General features: G+C 44.6%; 1 protein-coding gene across 6 annotated transcripts in view; it reads left to right on the top strand.

Moving 5' to 3' along the window:
- The window catches only part of LOC119185074 (uncharacterized), a 77,892-nt gene extending 59,471 nt beyond the window's left edge, over positions 1–18,421 (top strand). For 5 of the 6 annotated variants that reach the window (XM_075890601.1, XM_075890603.1, XM_075890602.1 and 2 more), the window contains one exon: positions 651–1,807. In XM_075890601.1, the coding sequence (XP_075746716.1) occupies positions 651–1,735 (1,085 nt within the window). In that variant the 3' untranslated portion in view covers positions 1,736–1,807. Of the gene's footprint in view, positions 1–650; positions 1,808–17,180 lie in introns of those variants that run through there. The other variant, XM_075890607.1, reaches the window with a different exon arrangement.
- Positions 18,422–18,895: the final 474 nt, after the last annotated feature.

Below are 18,895 nucleotides of genomic sequence, written 5' to 3'. Positions count from 1 at the left end.
AAGTCAAAGTAAGGTTATCTAGCACTAAGGCACAGAGATTGGGGCTATTAATTTATAAGGTTTTTATAGAAAGATAATGTCAATTCACCTAAATTTAGTCCTTAATGGTATAATGTTAGCAATAATAATAATATAATCTTGATTTTTTCTAAGCACAATTATCTACCTGTTTAAAGAGGAGACACTCTTTTTACTGTCATCAAGAAAACTTTCGCACTCCTATAACACGTGGCTATAGCTACCTCCTTTTTCGTCGGGTCTCTTGATCGTATTTATTGCACACCCTCGAAAGATTGACATATTATCTTTTGTGACTACCGTTTGCTACTGTGATGTGAATTAAGACGGTTAGAGTTTTTGCTCAAAGAAAGATTTAGCTTTTGCATGTAATTAAGAATATCAACCTCGGGGATGTCTTGTCGATTGTCTGCTTAGTTTACTGATACTGATCAGTGAAAAGTACAAATTGCCCTACACCTGAGAAAAACATTGTATTATCACACTACTATCCCACAATGCCAGAAAAATTATAAAAATACCCTAGAAGTAGGCTAATTAGCCTGTGGTTGGCAACCTTGTGTGGTAGTAGAGTTTCATGTAGCTCATGACACAATTTTTATTACCTTTGTTTTTTCTCGGTGGTTTTGCAGGTTTCTTGTCTCTTGCATATCTGGAACAGTCCTCTTCATCGGCGCCTGTGCGACGTCGACTGCATTCGTGCGAACACTGCTTCTATGTAACACATGATAAGTCAACTATGGCCAGACACCTTCGGAGACACGTAGGCAAACACCCCTTCCAGTGCCACATGTGCCCTAGTTCATTCGCTGAAGACTCCAAGCTAGAGGCTCACATGCGCACTCACTCTGGAGAGTGTTCCCTTTTCTGTGTTCACGACAGTCAATCCTGCTCACGGAAAGATGCCGTCGATGTCCTCGTGCGCATTGGCTCTGGGAAGCGCCCATTTTCATGCGTCCACTGCAATGCATCCTTCGTGCAGAAAAAGTGCCTCGTGAAACACATTCTCACCCACCACAAAGGAGAGCGTTCCTTTCCTTGTATCCAATGCAATGCATCGTTTGTGATGGAAACCGACTTCGTGGCACACAAGCGCATTCACACAGAAGAACGTCAATTTTCCTGTGTCCACTGCGATGCATCCTTTAAGCGTAAAAGTTCTTTATTGAGACACGTCCGCCTCCACACAGGGGAGCGTTGCTTTTCCTGTGCGCAATGTAGTGCGTCGTTTGTGACTAAATACGATCTCAATCAGCACATGCACTCTCACACGAGCGAGCGTCCCTTCTCCTGCATTCACTGCAATGCACCCTTTAAACAGAAAAAGAATCTTTCCAAACACGTTCGCAAGCACACAGGACAGGGTTGCTTTTCCTGTGTCCACTGCAGTGCACGCTTTGTGACTAAGTATTACCTCACTGAGCATACCCGGATTCACACAGGAGAGCGTCCCTACTCCTGTGTTCAATGCAATGCATCCTTTATACGGAAACCGGACTTATTGTCGCACATGCGCACTCACACAGGAGAGCGTCCCTTCACCTGTGTTCACTGCAACGCGTCCTTTCCGTTCAAACAGAGCCTCGTGCTGCACATCCGCACTCACACAGGAGAGCGTCCGTACTCCTGTGTTTACTGCAAACGAACCTTTTCACGAAGGAACAACTTCATGGCCCACATTTCCCGCATGCATAAAATCCAAAAGCTACAATTGTGAGGGGCCTATAGGCTTCGAAGAGGAAGTGTGGCCAAGAGAGCAGCGTTTATTGAATAAAAGTCAGAGTGAGAATTGGTTGTTTGAGCAGTGTTGTAGGTGTTGCCGAGTACTGTATAATTTGGTATAGTCTGGTCGTTGGGTCTTCTCAAGCTGATTGTGTAGCTTTTAACTCAACGAAACCATCCAGCATGTATTAACTGGAAAAATAGAAATTGAATTGAATTAAAAAGGTAACTGAATTCATTACTCGTTACTTCAACAAAAAAGAACGGCACTGCCCTATGTTACCTCTTAAAAAGGTAGTACGTCGATGTTATATTTACTAAAAAAAGTAATGGCCCGTTACTTCAGTTGTTACTCCGTGGTACAAAATATTTAATCTCTGCATTTTGGCAGCAGAAATCTTAAATAGCAATTTCGCATTCTAAATAATAGTCTAATAAAGTTGATATCAGTATTTCAAATATAGATTTTATAGCTGAAGCAACAACTTTACGTGAAATACTGATTTAACCAGAAGTTGCACGAATGTGTCCGAGCTTGGCGCTATAGCTTAGGGATTTAAGGTTGCTTTTAGGTTGCATGGAATAGCTTCTAAGTCTGGCACATGATAAACGCATTTTCTTCAGTGTAACATTAAAAAAAAATCAATTTTCAGATTTCAACACCGGGGCTCCTATTGAATAAAAAAAACATGGCAACCCAACTAATTCAGAAGTCACGATGTGCCTTTAAAGGCAGATGTTAAAACATACAAAAAATTATGCCTAAACCATTTAGTTCTGGGGGAAAGATACTTGTGTACATGTATGGTTTTTCTTTTAGGCTGTGTATTTGCCGAACAAGTTAAGATACTTGTGTGAAAGTATTGAAGGTCAGCCTCGTTCGTGGAAAAATTGAGTAACTATTGAAACACATACTCATAGAGGCTAATGGAAAGACTCAAACAACATTGAAAAGAAAGTTTATACTAGTGCTTGATCATTTCAAGGATTTTAAGGCAGAATTCAGAAAACGGTGCATTTCGAAGTTGCCATAGGAAAAATTGCCTCGCCTTTTAACGAGTGCTTCTGCAGATACGCTAAATGGGCTCCCGACGGGCACTTTGGATGGTATCGATGGCTGCACTCTGCCACTGCGAAAAAAGAATGTACGAGCGAGCTCTGCAATAGAGGCACCTATGCAGCAAAGGAGCTTTTTGTGAAACTCCCGGCATCCTTGAAAAAAAAAAAAAGTAACGTGGCACCTAACGCTACCGAAGAACTGTGAAGTAAGTACATTACCCATTATAATTCAGATGTGGCAGGGAGTATGTTAGGTTGCTGAAAAAAAGCAACAAATCACCATGGTAACGCTGTTACCTGTAAGGCGTTACAGCCAACATTGTTTTAAAGAGACCCTAATGCAAATAACATTTTCAGTCCGACTGAAAGGTTAATTATGAGAATGTAAAAAATGTCAGTGTTATCAGCAACTGTGCGCCATGAGAGGGACATTTTGGAATGAGGCTGACGACGCCATGAGTCCCAGGTACAATAATCTGATTACTCAAGCTACTTATAATGAAAAATAACATTCCATGCATTTCAAGGCCTACTACTACTCTGCTTGTAGTAGGCCTTGGCCATGCTTGTGTGTTTGGTGGATTCATCGAAAAACAAAAAAAAGGGACGCTTGAGCTTCTCTTTCCAAGAGAAGAGCGCGATAGCATAATAAGCCTCGTCCACATCCCCTGAATTGCTAGTCTGCTTTGGTACTTGGTGAATACCTCAACCGCGATAGAAGAAAGTGAATGATTGTGCACGTAACTTTGGTCATTTCACTGTATAAATGAATGCCTAGTGTCAGCGCAGTTCAGTGCCCACTATGCCATAATTGTTCATTTTGCAAATCGGCAAAAGGCCCACTGCGAATCCGTTCTGCAACACACAGACCTATGCAGCTGTTCACTGTTGATGTTTCTGCTACTGGTAATGATAAAATGTGTCAGTGTTTTTTGTCTTTAAAGCACCCACTCGTTGCTTATTTGACATCTTTTGACGCCTGGCATGATTCTACGCTTCTGCCACGCAATAAATGATGTGTTAACGAGACTCCTTGCACTCTATGAGATGTATAATGTTCTTCTGTTTTGTTTTTAAAGCTGGAATTTTCAAAGGTCACCCCGAGTCAAGGCTGCTCTACTTTGTTTATTTTATTATTTATTTTACAACATTGCGGTCTTGAAAAGACCAAGCAGGAAAGGCACAAAATTTAAGTGGAAAACACACGTAAGCGTGATAGATGAATGCTGAGCACAAAATACAGAAGATAAGTACATTATACAGAGATATATTGATCAGCTTAAACACAGGTTAATACGACCTTCAGAACAACGGAGATGGGTCTATCTCCCTATTATACATTCACAATTACGATAAACAGTAAAGCAAGTCGAGTACAGACTACAGCACAGACAATATGGCACGCTCAAAATGGCAAATAGACTGAGATGAGAAAACCACTTCAGGCAGTGAATTCCATTCTGATACTGTACGTGGGAAAAACGAATTCTTGAACATGTTTGTGTGGGCTTGATACGGAAGCAAATTGTGCGTGTGCCGATGTCTCGTGGGGCGTGATTGAAATGGCTGAATGTATACCGATGCATTTACCTTTGTGGAACCAGTATAAAGAGCAAATAGCAGTTTCAGCCTATCGATTTTTCGTCTATCTTGCAGGGTTCAAATGCTATTCGCCAGCATTAGAGAAGTTGGTGAGTCGGTGGTCCTATATTTGTTGAAAATGAAGCATATAGCGCCTCTTTGCACTATTTCAATCTGGTACCTATATTTTTCAAGGAAGGGGTCCCATACGACCGAAGCGTATTGCAGTTTAGGAAGTATTATCATTTTGAAGGCCAGTAATTTGACATGAGTTGGTGACGCTTTGAGTTTATGCCGTAAAAAGCCTAACTTGCGTGTGGCAGATGCGCAGATGTTTTCTATGTGCTTTGACCACGACAGAGTATTGGTGAACGTTATCCCGGGGTATTTGTACTGGCTTTTTTCTACCACTGGTGCACCATTTAATGAATAGAAAAACTGAAAGGGTTGTTTTTTCTTCGTTACAAGAAGTAGAACTGTTTTGTCAGCGTTCAAGTTCATACCCCAGGTAGTGCACCACTGACCAATTCCCGTTAAACTGCTGTTTAACAAGACTTGGTCATCGGTGCCAGTGATTTCCTTGAAAATAAGACAGTCGTCTACAAACAATTTTATGGAAACTCTCGGGTCAATAGCAGATAATATGTCATTGATGTAAATTAAAAAAAGAACCGGTCCCAAAACACTGCCCTGTGGAACGCCAGATGTCACACCAAGTCTTTCAGATGCGCACCTGTCAACTTCCACAAACTGTGTTCTGTTTGTTAAGTATGATTTTATCCAGTTAATTATAAACGCAGGAAGGCCCAAGAAGAAAGCTTAGTGAGTAGTTTATCATGGGGTACGCGATCAACGGCTTTACTGTAGTCAAAAAAGACTAAATCTATTTGGCTGGATGAATCTAAAGCTTGTGCGATTTCATGAGTGGTTGTAACAAGTTGAGTAGTGGTAGAAAGGCCTTTGCAGAACCCATGTTGGAACTCGAAAAGGACGCTGTTTGTTTCCAGAAATTTTTTAATAAAAGAGGCGATTATGTATTCCAAAATTTTGTAGCAGGTTGATGTAGTGAGATGGGTCGATAATTTTTCATTTTCAAGCTATTTCCTTTTTTAAAGACAGCCACAACGCGAGCTAGGCACCAATCAGGCAAGACTGAGTGGCGCAAGCATAAACGAAAGATGACGGTCAAAATGTGTGATATCGGCTCGGCATAAAGGCGCAAGAAAGCATTTGAAGTTAGGTCTGGCCCTTCTGACAACTTTTCATTTATATCCAGCAGAAGTGCAAGAACGCCTTCACAAGATATGCCCCGCCGCGGTGGTCTACTGGCTAAGGTACTCGGCTGCTGACCCGCAGGGCACGGGTTCCAATCCCGGCTGCGGCGGCTGCATTTCCGATGGAGGCGGAAATGTTGTAGGCCTGTGTGCTCTGATTTGGGTGCTTGTTAAAGAACCCCAGGTGGTCAAAATTTCCGGAGCCCTCCACTACGGCGTCTCTCATAATCATATAGTGGTTTTGGGAGGTTAAACCCCACATATCAATCAATCAATCAATCAAGCCTTCACAAGCTATAAATTCAGGATCGATATCAGTCACATTCGTGAACAGCCCGTTTGTTTCAGTCTGGGGAGAGAAGACCGAATGGAAATACTCGTTCATTGTATTAGCAATGGGTTCGGTTGAGTTATAAGGACGGTGTTTTGTTCAATTTGTTCCAAGTGTTTTTTACTGCCGTCCAGATAGCACCAGAACTTTTGTGATTGTGTTTTTATAAAATTTTGCAACGTGGTCAAAAAATATTTTTTTCTGGCTGTAGATAAACTTGCTGAAAGCTGTGTTTTAAGACTCTGAGTTCAGCTCTAGGTGGTTTTGTTTTCTTGGCCTGTTTCAGTTTCCGCTTTAAATGAACAATATTCCTGTCTACCCAGGGACATAGGTACGAATACAATCGAGGTCCATTCTCCTAAGTTCAAACCATAGTGAGAGGGGATTTTCATTTGATAGGTTTTCGGCAAACGCCCAAAGCTTGTCTAAGATTGCCTGGTCGTCAGCGCGGGCAAAGTTACTAACAACTTTTGCCTTGGGCTTCGCGTTTTTAGCACAGTTTTCAATGGAACAAGCAATAAAAACGAGCTTATGGTCCGATATGCCCTCTTTTATGCAAACATCATGCTGTAACATAGCTTTGCTGATAAAAACAAGATCCAGAATTGTGCCACCATCACCAGACGGACGGGTGACCTCCTTTACCACTTGGTCCAAGTCACATGCCATCATTATGTCAAGAAGTGGGTTATCCTCTGTTTGGGAAAGGTGGTCACTCGTCCAGTTGATCGATGGCATGTTGAAATCACTCGCCATAATAATCTTGCCCAGATTTGTTGCTGTCATATAATTCAAAAGCATCGTTAGAAACCCGTGTGGGGAAGACGGTGGCCTGTATACCGCGCAAACTGTAAACACATGACCCCAGAAAGTTACTTTCAAAAAGAGGATTTCATGAGAATCAATCTGCGGAAGCAGAGTGACTGAGAATGGTTTTTTTAATATGACAGCAACTCCTCCTCCCCGAGAAGAGCGGTCGGGACGGAATATTTGGTGCGAGTCAGGTACAATACAGTCGTCGCTGACACCATCGTGTAACCATGTTTCAATTATGACCGTCAGATGGGGATCATATTTGTACAAGAGATTTTCTAACTCAGCAGTTTTATTTGCTATGCTTCGGGCATTCATATTTAGGATCCCTAGCTGTTTTGGTGCACCGCAAGCTTCCCGTCAAAGCTCGGCAGGTGTGACTTTGCAGATGCCATGTGCGCAGTACCCGGAAAGGGTTTCACACGAGTTACACGAGTGCTCAAGGCAATGCGTTGTTGCCTAGTGTCATCCCAGGTATAACTTACACCATCGATCTTCAGCTTATCATAGATAAGCGAGACGCTTTTGCCATTTGCCTTGTCGGCTTTCGCGGATTGCCATAACAGTTTGCGCTTGCGTAGTGTGGATAGACTAAAATCGTTTTGGATGAATATATTAGTACCTTTGAGTTTGCTGGCACTACGTAGGATAGCTTCCTTCTCTAGGAAATCCTGGAAATATACGATCACTGGTTTATTTCCAACACGCTTCCCGAGACGGTGAATTCTTGCAACGGATGTGTTGGGTTGTTTGAGTATTTTTGTGAACACATTATCGACTTGCGCACGCAACACGATCACTTTCATCAGCCTGGTACTCAATACCATAGACAACAAGATTGGACGGTACTGCGGTCTTCAAGGTCAGTTATTTTGCTTATCTGTCGCTCTATTACTTTCTCAAGGGAAAGTACTTTATCCTGTAGTGTCTGAATTTGCGAAGATTTTTCGCGTACATCGTGTAATACCTTATCCAGTTCGGTCCAACGATTATTTAACAAAGTGACAGCATTTTCGGTGTCTGTCAGTCTACTTTGGATATCAGAAAGCTCTGATATATTTGATGACTGACCCTTCATTAGTTGCTCAAACATTTCTTCGACTGTTGGACAAGGATTTTCCTCTACGTCACCGCAGACGACGAGTTTACAGGCATGAAAACAACTATACGCAATGAGAACACATGTCCGTGGGCACGGCAAAACAAGGAGTGTACGATCATCACTGCGTACTTTGGAATAGGTTGAACTAACCTGGACAGTGAATAAGAATTGTTTGGTTATCGGCATGTTCTCTGCCGCTTCGCCGTGCCCACTGAAGAAGAAACGCTGTGGGCCGTCCTTTATAGCCAGCCCGGTGTTGTCCCGGTCGAGAGTTGGTCATGAGGTCCAATCAGATGTAGAACCGTTGGTGACCAGTTCTGGTAGAATACGCTGTCGTGTCTTGCGTCATGCACAGGAAACGCTTGACACGTGCTGGTTGAGATGACTAGCAGGAAAGCCTGGACAGTGAACAAGAATTGCGTGGTTATCGGGACGTTCCCTGCCGCTTCGCCGTGCCCACTCATAAGCACTTGCGCCTCATAAGCAGAAACGGTTCTGCGCCGGGATACTATGGCCTTCCAAACATTCAAAGATGCTTGAGAAAATTTACACTTCGCATGCTGTTTGGACACAGCACCCTGTCGCCACTGTAGTTGCAGACTTTTCTCTGCAGTGCAGTGAAGGCTACAAAGCCAAATCGCACATATCCTACTGCTAACAATTGTAGTCGTACAATTGTGTGCCTCTTTTCTACGTGAGAAAAGAAAAAAATCGCAGCATATCGATAAAGTGAGTGATGATGAGTGGGGTGAAGCGTCCGTCTGTCTGCCGTTTGTCTGTTCGTCCATCCGTCTGTCTGTTTGCCTGTCTGGCAACGAGCGCGAGCCGTCTAGGCTCTCCACTTGGCTTTGTCCATGCCCCACTAACAAGGCACCAATGAAGCAGAGGCGCCGCGGCGCTCTGCGCCCTCCACTCTGCTTCGTCCACACCCCACCAATGGTCCGCTACGTACGGCGACGATTCTGGAGACTGAGAGAGGCACTCCTTCGCGCACCCAGGCACAACCAACGTAGCAGCCAATCGGAGAGTAGCGGTACAGCGCGATTTAGGATTTAGGATTTAGTTTGTATGTACTTCAATGACGCAGCACCGTCTATTGTACTGTTCGGAAGATACTGTTTTCTTTCTCGTCTCTTCTCTCGGTTACGCCTGACGCAGGACAAGGTTAGACTAAGAGGAGCTCCTCCCCTAAAATACTGTCTTCAGATTTTGCATGTAGCTCTCTGACACGTAACACAGCTCACACCATTAACATATTTGTATTTATTTAAATTTATTCTTTGTCACTTCACGCTATTGAATGCGTGTCAAAGCTGCGCCTTTTACGTGTATCACGAATGCCTAGTGCCGTCTGCATCACTTTGAAACGTTTGTCGCGAACAGCCATCACTTTTTCATTACGGCATGGAAAGCATGACATAGCGGTCTACTTCGCATAGTAGTACATATGCAGAAGCTCTGCCCCTGTAGCTTTCCTTTGTGAGAAATGCTTACCCCCTGCGAGAAACTCACCCATTTTGTTAATCGTATGTCAAACATTTTGAGATTACAAACAAGTTATTTTATATTGCAAGGCACCACTCGATTCTTGGCTGGTCGCCCATGGTGGGTCGCGCCAGGTTAAAAGGGTCAACCAACCTATCTGTAGTGACGGGAGCCTCATGTCATTCTATTTCGTTTCTCTGTTCACGAGTGCGCCCACACAACTGCGGGCTTCTGTTGCTCGAACCGCCCTGCAACAAAACAAGAACCTCAGCACGGACGAACTGTGCCGGCTGATGGAGTTCTGCTTCAATGATACATATTTCTCTGGCAGAGGTGAATTCTACAAACAAGTTAATGGTACTGCTATGGGTGCTGCCATTTCAGCCACAGCGGCAAACATGACGATGAAGCACATCGAAAAACAAGCTATGGAAGCATTTGTCGCACCCCCAAAAAGGTTTTTGAAATATGTGTATGACGTCTTCCATAATACCAAGAAGTGTAATATTGACAGTTTTCTAGCACACCTAAATTCAACCGAGCCGGTGACTCTGTTCACCGTGGAACATAAAAAGAACCACGTTCTTTTTTTTCTGGATGTGCTTGTAAAACGGGAAAAAGAGAGAGTGGAGGTGAAAGGACGCTTGAGCTTCTCGGTTTATGGAAAACCAACACACTCCGGGCAATATCTACATTTCAGCTCCAACTACCCCACCTCACACAAGGCATCAGTTGTCAAGACGCTAATGAGGCACGGTAAGGCTATCTCCAGCTCCAAATAAAAACAAAGAAAAGAAGAAGGGATCGCCACCGACTTCGTGAACAATGGGTACACCAGCTTTATTAGCCGAGTATGCCAGCGATGTGAAGACCAGAAAGGTAACCCCCGCATGCCCTCTTCTACAAAAAGTGGCACTAATAGTGAAACCTCACCCAAGCAACCATCCCGGCTCGTGGTTTTATACATTCTGGGAATCTGCGAGCAACTGGCAAGGGTGTTTGGGAAGGAGGGTATCTAGGTGCGCATGAAAAATTGGGATTGGCAACTCGTGCCGTAGCCAAAAACACCAGCTGCCAAGAGTGATTTGCCAGGTTGGTCTACAAGGTTTCATGCACTAATAGCCACACGATTTACATCGGTGAGACAACGCTTTCCGGAAAGTATATGGCAACACTGAAATGACGTGAGCAACTTCAAAGCTGCATGAAGCCCTTTCACAGAACACAGCGAAAAGATGGACCATAGCGGCAATTTCAATGCTGCTTGAGTCATCGACAACTTTGCCGACGAACGGCCTCTCAACCCCACTCACTGGGATGTTGGAGCCGGCTGCGATATTGCTTACAACCAGCTTCTCGACCCCTTTTACCCCTACATCGCAACGGGCCACAGCATCACTTTCGACATCACTTTCGATTGACATCATGACTCGCCTCACATCGATGTCTCACCAGGCCACGACTTCACTTTTGGCCGACCTCACGGCTTTTCTTCCATGGACACTACAACAGGCGACGACTTCGCCTTCGCTTGGTCTCCCGACTTCGTCAAGTACAAGTACAGCGAGTTTTAGGTACACGCAGAAATACCTGTTGCTTTGCATGCAATCCACGATGCTTCACAGTGGTTGAGGGCGTGCGTGACAACATATTTAAGTCGGCGGCGAAGGTTAGCACTCGTAATTGACACATGTGCGCCAATATCTATCAATGCAATGACACAAACATTGTTGACAGTAACGTCCAAAAGGTGCCGGTTCGTTGTTAACGTTAATCGAGGATTTATTATGAAGGTCGTCAATGCAGCTCCACCTCCAGAAGCTGCACGGCCTAGTTTTCAAGTCGGAGGTGCTGCGAATAAGTCGGGGAGGCAGCACGGCGTTGTGGGGGCGACCGGGACTGATGACGAGCAGGGGACAGTGACCGGTTGTAGCGAGGTCTGCTCAGAGGTGCTGCAGGAGTGGGAAATTTGGTCGGCGTTGATGGAGAAAGTGATGGCGTTGTCACACGAAGAAGTGGCCGCTGTGTTCGGAAGGTGCACGATGCTTTGGGCTTCGCGGCGGGCTTTAGCATGTTCGAGACGTCGGAATTCTTTGAGGATGGTGCCGATGCTCGACACGTTGTTAAAAACCAGCAGGTTGAAAGCACCGTCGGCAATGCCTTTCAAGACGGGGTTAACCTTTTCGTCTTCCGACATGCACTGGTCGACCTTGGAACAAAGGGCCAAGACGTCAAGAATGTAGGAGACGTAGGACTCGGTAGAAGACTGGGCCCGTGTGGCAAGGGTCTTTTTCTAAGCGAGCTGACGACCAGATAAATCGCCAAACAAGTCGCGTATCTTTTCTTTGAAGAGATCTCAGCTTGTTATGTCGGCTTCGTGGCTTTCAAACCATGTTCGGGGAGTGCTGTCCTGGTAGAAAAGCACATTGGCGAGCATGAGCGTGGGATCCTAGCAGTGAGTAGCACTGACGTGCTCGTACCGGTTCAGCCAAGTGTCAAGATTGATCGTACTATCATCAAAGAAAGTGCCGGGATCCCGGAGGTGCGGGGGTGTGACGTAGGTAGTGACTTGGACTGATGAGGGCGGCGTAGAGGAAGTGCCAGAGTAGTGAAGCAGTCGAAAGGTCGCCGATGGTGCGACCACCGCGCGTCTTCATCGAGGTACGGGGGGGGGGGGGGTCCACCTCCACCAATAATGTTACGAGTAGTGTTCTTTAATAATATATTTAGAACTCACAGAACTCGACGAGCAAGATGGCGCCAGTCCAGCATCAAACGAAAACTCACTTCGTCCTTCTCTTTCATGCAGCCGTGTTTAGCTGCTGTTATGTATGAATATTGAGCATCTCCAAGAAGGATTTTAGGGTCTGGAAATATTAGTATTGTGACGTAAACATGCTGAACAGTGTGAGAACACTCAAGAACCTGCTAGGCCCACCCAGGTGACTAAGGGTCCTGTGTTTCTTTCGTGTGGCGCCTCACTCATCTCGATGGTAGCTTGATGTTCGAAGCATCAAAAAGGTCATTGACCATCTTAGTGAATGTTTCAGTGCCTTCAGAGTTTTCCATGCCTGGCACTTTGGCTTTTTTGTACAGCTTGATGCCAACTGCTGTGCAATGGCTGAAGAGCTGTTAAAGAAGCGCATTTTTGTTCAGAATTATTAACACGAACTGCGTGCAATGGGTAACAGGCATAGACTATAGTAGGCAAATACCTGGGTGGCAAGCCTGACACTCATCTTCTGAAGACTTGCGTCAGTTTTGGCACGACTCGTAGGTGTTTATCTTTTTCTGTGTCAAACAGCATGACATAGTGGCCAAAGTTAATCTCATGATCACCTGCCTGGAAATAGAAAGTGAAGGATTAAAATCTAATTCAAAACATTTAGTTTAGTTTTTTTCTACCAGTCTATAAGTACGCATCTTCAGATGATTTCTGATGCATTTTATGATGTGTGGGACATCACAAATAAAATAGATCCTCTGAGAAGACTCCCTAGGGTGTTCTATATGATGGCATGGACAGTTCAGCTTCCTCAATATACCAAGCTGGGTCCACATTGGGCAGTTGTTCCCAGCTCCGTCACTTATGATAGCAAGCACTGAAGAATTGGTTTTGTGCTGTTTAAGCACAGCACTCAGCACGACTTTAGAAAGAACCTTCTTTTGTTGCGAAGCTTGCTATTGGCGGCACCCAATCCTCAAATAGTGGCGCAAACATGAGAGCTGGTCTATGATCAGCGAGTTTATCTGTGGCTGGGGATGCTACGTCACCATAGCCGACGAACCCGTCCATTTTGCAGAACATCTTGTGGAAAGCAACAGACTGCTTGAGCTTTACCTCATCGACAAGTGGGATGCCACTTCTTTTGATGTGGCTCTTGCTCTGAAAGTGCTCCTTAATGGTACTTAGCTCAGCTTAATTGTATTCGCGTTTGCATGGAATACCACTGATGATTTGATGAAAGCGGGCTTGCGGAAGCGGCAACAGCTGCATGTCTCAAATGAGAGTATCAGTTTTTGGGCTAAAATTTTGCAGTAAAAGGCACGTCATCAGCCATTCATCGTCATAACGCCTTCCATTTTTTATCTTGGCTTTTGCTGCCATTATGGCCGCTTTGAATTCCAGTTGCTGCTTTTCAGGGAGAACATGAAGCATATTTTTAATATTAGGTGCAATCACGTTTCAAAATTGTTTTTCATAGCAGTCGTCTCTTTGTTCAGCTTTTGTGTAGACAGTTGATGGTGCAAGCCACCCATTTGCAGTGACTGACAAACGAAAATCACTTGTGAACGTCGCAGTCTTAGGGACTCAAGGGACTGTGTTTTGTACTTCGAGGTTGTACCGGACGACAGTAGAACCAAGAAGTTCGATCGACCAGCATTGCACCTGCCGTCTCTCGTGTGCTATCGAGTGCGACACTGCCTGCCACAAAGCAGCCTCTCTTCCCATAATCGAAGGTGCTCGGTGCTATGCTATCTTGTTTGGCGGCGTCCTGAACATTCCGACGTTTCGGTTGGAGAGGTGGCCTTACAGCAGGTGCTTTGCGTTTCTGCACATGCTTTTACAAATATTTTGGACAGTTGGGTAACAAGCGAGGTAGAGCATCATCCTTGAGGCTCCATTTGTCTCGTGGTACGACGACAACGTGACCGCCTTTCTTGTACACGAAGTTTTTCACAATGTCTTCTTCCTGAAAGTGAAGGTCACACACAACACAAGAGCTCGTGAGCTTTTGTCGCTTCTTAGAATCGCGCGTTGCAATTCATGAAGTCGCAAGGCATTGTTAGACGGTTTGGAAGAGTGCCTCTCCTCAGCTTTACCCCTCGTAGAGTCGTAGCCGCTTTTGCAGCCGGTCACAAAGCACGCGGCATTAGTTCTCACTACACAGGCACAGCAGCCATTGACATCCTAAGGCTATGCATGAGAAATCAAAGCAAACACCTGCATGATAACAAAACCAAAACGCCGCAGTCGTCTTTAGCAACGTTGGCCATGCAGTCCAGCTTCTCCGTGGTCTCACCTCTCACTGAGTCATGCAAACTGAGAACTGAGTCGCGTGCCCCCCCCCCCCCCACGATGCTCAATGGAAAGGCGTCACGCACAGCAGCGGAGTTTGAAAACTGAAAAAAAGATCTACTTATGTTAGGGTGATTAGACCTTCAAGCCCCTCCCCTCTTCCTTGGCAGAAAACAACAACCCCTTTAGCCTCAGCTTCACGAAGACTGCACGCCTAGGCTGACCCACCCAAGGGAAATCTATAGTCACCTTTTGCTATCTCTTTTTCTCCCTGTACTTTCGTCTTCATTTTTCACTCTTTATCTCTCCTGTCATCTACTCTTTTTTTTTACTTCCAAATTTCCTGGTGGCAAGGGTTAACCGTGTGTTGTTATCCAAACTAGGGCAGTTACATTTGGTTATAGCGGCCATGTATGGCTGACGATCTCAAGTGTTCTAGATTGTCACGTCCCCTTGTTGGGCTCCGTGGTTGGTGGCCACCATCGCCGCCGAACTCCAAAACTTGTTACGGCAAACTCTTTTTCCGCCTTACCTGATCACCCCCCAAAAAGGTGGCGCACCGGCAAAAACTTGACCAAAAAATTTTTCCCCTAGTACCACGTCATCCATAGCCGACATGAAACAAAAATTGATCGAAATATTTCACCATATTTCGTATAAGTCTCTCACAGAATCTTTAGCCCAGGTTATAAGGCAACAAAGATTGGAAGCGGCGATCTTCTGCTCGAAGTTCGTGACAAGAGCCACTATGACAAGCTCTTGAAATTCGTATCGTTTGGCAATATACCAGTATTGGTGGGCCCACGATCAACACGGTGCGTGGATCTCGAGTCATCTCTGGCGATGACCTTGCATTCCCTGCAGCCCGTAAGATTTGGGCCACCTCACAACGCACTCTGGCACATGCACATGATGCTCAACTTCGTCCGTCGGGCCCGAGACCACAGGCACTCCACAGCCACGGCACTTCACCTTCTCCTTCTCACTGCTAAGGCAGCTGAATTCATGCTGTCAAAAAGCACCACTTCAACCTAGGTGGTCTTAATCTGCTTCACCTCCTAGACTACTGGGTTCCGACAAGTAACAACCATGCGCTTAAGTGCCTCATCATCAATCGATGGGTCACTGTTGCGTACAACCCCTTTACAGGTGTTCTCTGGGGTCGTGACATGCGCAGACATCGCAAACGACCCCATTCGAATGTAAATCTGGCGGACCTGCTCATACGTCTGCGCATCGAACTCGTGCGCGGTAGAAACAAGTGATTTCCTGCACCTTATGGTGTACACTGCATCTTCCTCCGTCTGATCCTCTGTCTGGCCTACTGTCATAGATAGAGCTTAAGCTAGGAGAACAATGTCCGCCTTCGCCACATCAAGCCTGCCTCGCGGGCGGACTATAATCTTAATATAATTCCTTGTAAGTCTCGACATCCATGAAAAATGTGCAGCCCACCTCGAGCCTCGTCGCACTGCATCTTGCACCTTGCCAGAGTCGGCCAACGCCACTCTCCATTGCCTTTGCTGCACCATAGTAACTGCCGCCACTCGACGATCCGTGTCTCGCATCACCTTTTCGGGCACGAAATGCCGCAGTCCACGCGGCATTTTCCAGCTCTCCAGGACTCGCATCCATCCCTTTCATTCCTACAGTGGCAGGCAAATTACTATTGCCTCCCTCAATCAGAAAAACGAAGGTGACCGCAAAATTAGGTCGATGCCTCACTCTCACTGCCTACCCAAAAAATAGGCTTAGGACGTTTGGCCAAGCACCTATGGACGTGGCCAAATGGTCAAAGTTCCGGGAAAAGGGTCAAAAATGCACCCACTGGCATAAACATGATATCGCCAGAATCCGTGCATCTTGCTACTTTAGAACAATTTTCTAAGGTTTCAAGGGCAAAAAACAAAAAAACTATTCAAATAGCAAGAGCCGACGTGAGCCTGTCTGCACTGACCACGTCCCCTGACGATCTCCCTTAACGATGCATACTTTGTTTTTACAAATCTGTCTGTGCTTAATGTTTTCTAGATATGTTAACGCAATGTTCAGTTGGGGACTTGATATTGCAAGATGTAAATTATGATTCGTAAGTGACTGTGTAAGTGACCTAACAATATCGGGTGAATAAGTGACACTGTATTCCCAGGTATCACCAAATTTTTATTCAAGCAGTTTAGAGACGTTTGCACGAAAGGTGTATTACTGTGATGCAAACATAATGAAACATTTTTTTCTGTAATGTGCATCAATGCTATTGTAGTTGGCATCTCCTAGAACCATATTTTCGTTGAAGCATTCGTAAATATTTCCCCTTGTATGTTTTTTAAGTGCAATCGATAAAAGATTTCTTCATGCCTAATTTATTTTATTTGCCTGATGTGTTGAATATGAAATTGTTTTTTGGCTGCACACTGTTTTCTAGGTACTTCTATACGTACGATAGTACAGTAAGCAGTTTAGTGTATTTATGGTGTGTCTTCACAACATTGAACTCTCAATATATCAACAGAGTGACATATAATTCATATTCTATTTTTTGGCAACCAAGTGTATGCATGTGTGTACAACAGGATGATAATATTGGTTAAATGGCCTTGATTAATGCAGTGGTGCATAACGGTAGCTTTCACTTTGGTTAAACAGTGTTTGTCTGCTTCGTGCTTCGTTTAGATGTGTAGCTACCATAGTGGATTGCCCCAGCTGAAGTCCAGTTCCGCATAATGTGTGACGTGTAATTTGCATTGCCTTAGTGTGCTTTGGGTGACTTTGCAGGTTCTTTCTCTAATGCATCTGTGGGACAGTCTTCATCGGTGTCTGTACGAGGTCGACTGCATTCCTGCCAACAGTGCACCTATGCGACACGTCTTAAGTCACATATGACCAGACCAGACACCTTCGGACACACATGCGTGAACGCCCTTTGCAGGGCCACTTGAGCTCTGATGCATTCACTGAGGAGTCCAAGCTGGTGGCTCACGTGCGCGCTCACTCAGGAGGGCCTTCGTTTTTCCTGTGTCCACTGCAATATGTCGTTCACAAAAAAAAATATGCCCACGATATCCACATACTCAGACACGCAGGATATCGTCCCTTTGCTTGTGCTCGCTGCAATTCATCATTTTTGCGGAAATGCTACCTAAAACCACATGCGCGTTCACACTGGAGAGCATCCATTTTCCAGTGTGCACTGTGATTCACTGTTCTCGCAGAAAAATCTCCTCGATGACCATATGCGCGCTCACACAAGAGAGCGCCCCTTTACCTGCATCCACTGCAATGCATTCTTTTCGCGGAAAAACTGTTTCAGGGACCACATGCGCAGACACGCGAGAGATTTCCCCTTTTCTTGTGTCTGCTGCAATGCATCCTTTTTATGGAAACCGAGCTTAATGTCACACATCCACACTCATACAGGAGAGCATCCCTTCTCCTGTGTACACTGCAATGCACCCTTTTCACGGAAGGTTAGGTCTTTTAGGGCATTGATAAGAATAGCATGTTCAACACTATCATATGCCTTGGCTAAATCAATGGTTACTAGGGCCGCATATTGTCGTCTGTGGCGAACAAGCTTTACACAAGCCTCTAAATCAACGTGCGCCCACCATATAGAGTACCCTGGTCTAAATCCAATCTGGCACGTACTGAGTGTTACACTATCTGTTTTCAACTTTATAATTCTATTGCAAGGTATTTTTTCTAGTAACTTAACTACATGTGATGTTAAACCGATTGGCCTAATGTTACCTATCTGCATTCCTAGTCCCTGTTCTTTAAGAAGCGGTATAATTTTTGCAAGTCTCCAGTCAGGAGGTATCCAACTATTTTCAAGTGAATGATTGACAACGTTAAGGAGGTCTTCAGGAGAGATGTTGAATAATATTTTTAACATTCCTGAAGTGACGCCATCTGGTCGAGGACCTGCGTTTGGGAGAATACGAATGACGCGCGCAAGTTCATCTCTACTTGCTTTAATAAAATCATTTCCGAATGAAGGTTTTACAAACTTTGAATTTGTGATGTAAATGTCTTCTCTAATCCTAATGCAATTTCAGTTAATGTATCTTCCAACTCCTTTGGAGAAAAAAAAATAACTGAGTCAATATTTACGGGTGCTGTAATAGCTTTACGATTACGGAGAAATCTGAATAGAGCTTTCTTGTTGCCGCTCTTGGATACCGTTTTTCTTCATAATCGTCTTTTGCTAATGAAACTGTTCACTTAAATGTAGCTTTAGCAAATAAATAATTTCTCCAATTAGTAAGACATTGGTTGGTAAGGAGTTTTTTCCATGCAGCTTTGCAGCACCTATAATCTCTGGCACAATCCAGATTCCATCAGGCAGATATGAATTTTCCTTTTGTTGAAGATATAGTGAACTGTGATTTTTTAATTGTATGCTTTGGAGTGGAACAAAAGCTCAAAGCTTTCATATTTTCAGTGTCTGTTTCCTTCACTTTCTTCTTAACCGATCGTTCTTTTTGGTT

Source organism: Rhipicephalus microplus, chromosome 3 (genome assembly GCF_043290135.1).
Source record: "Rhipicephalus microplus isolate Deutch F79 chromosome 3, USDA_Rmic, whole genome shotgun sequence".
Lineage (NCBI taxonomy): Eukaryota > Metazoa > Arthropoda > Arachnida > Ixodida > Ixodidae > Rhipicephalus > Rhipicephalus microplus.
The sequence above is the reverse complement of the archived record's forward strand: the minus strand, read 5'-3'. Positions and strand labels throughout refer to the sequence as shown.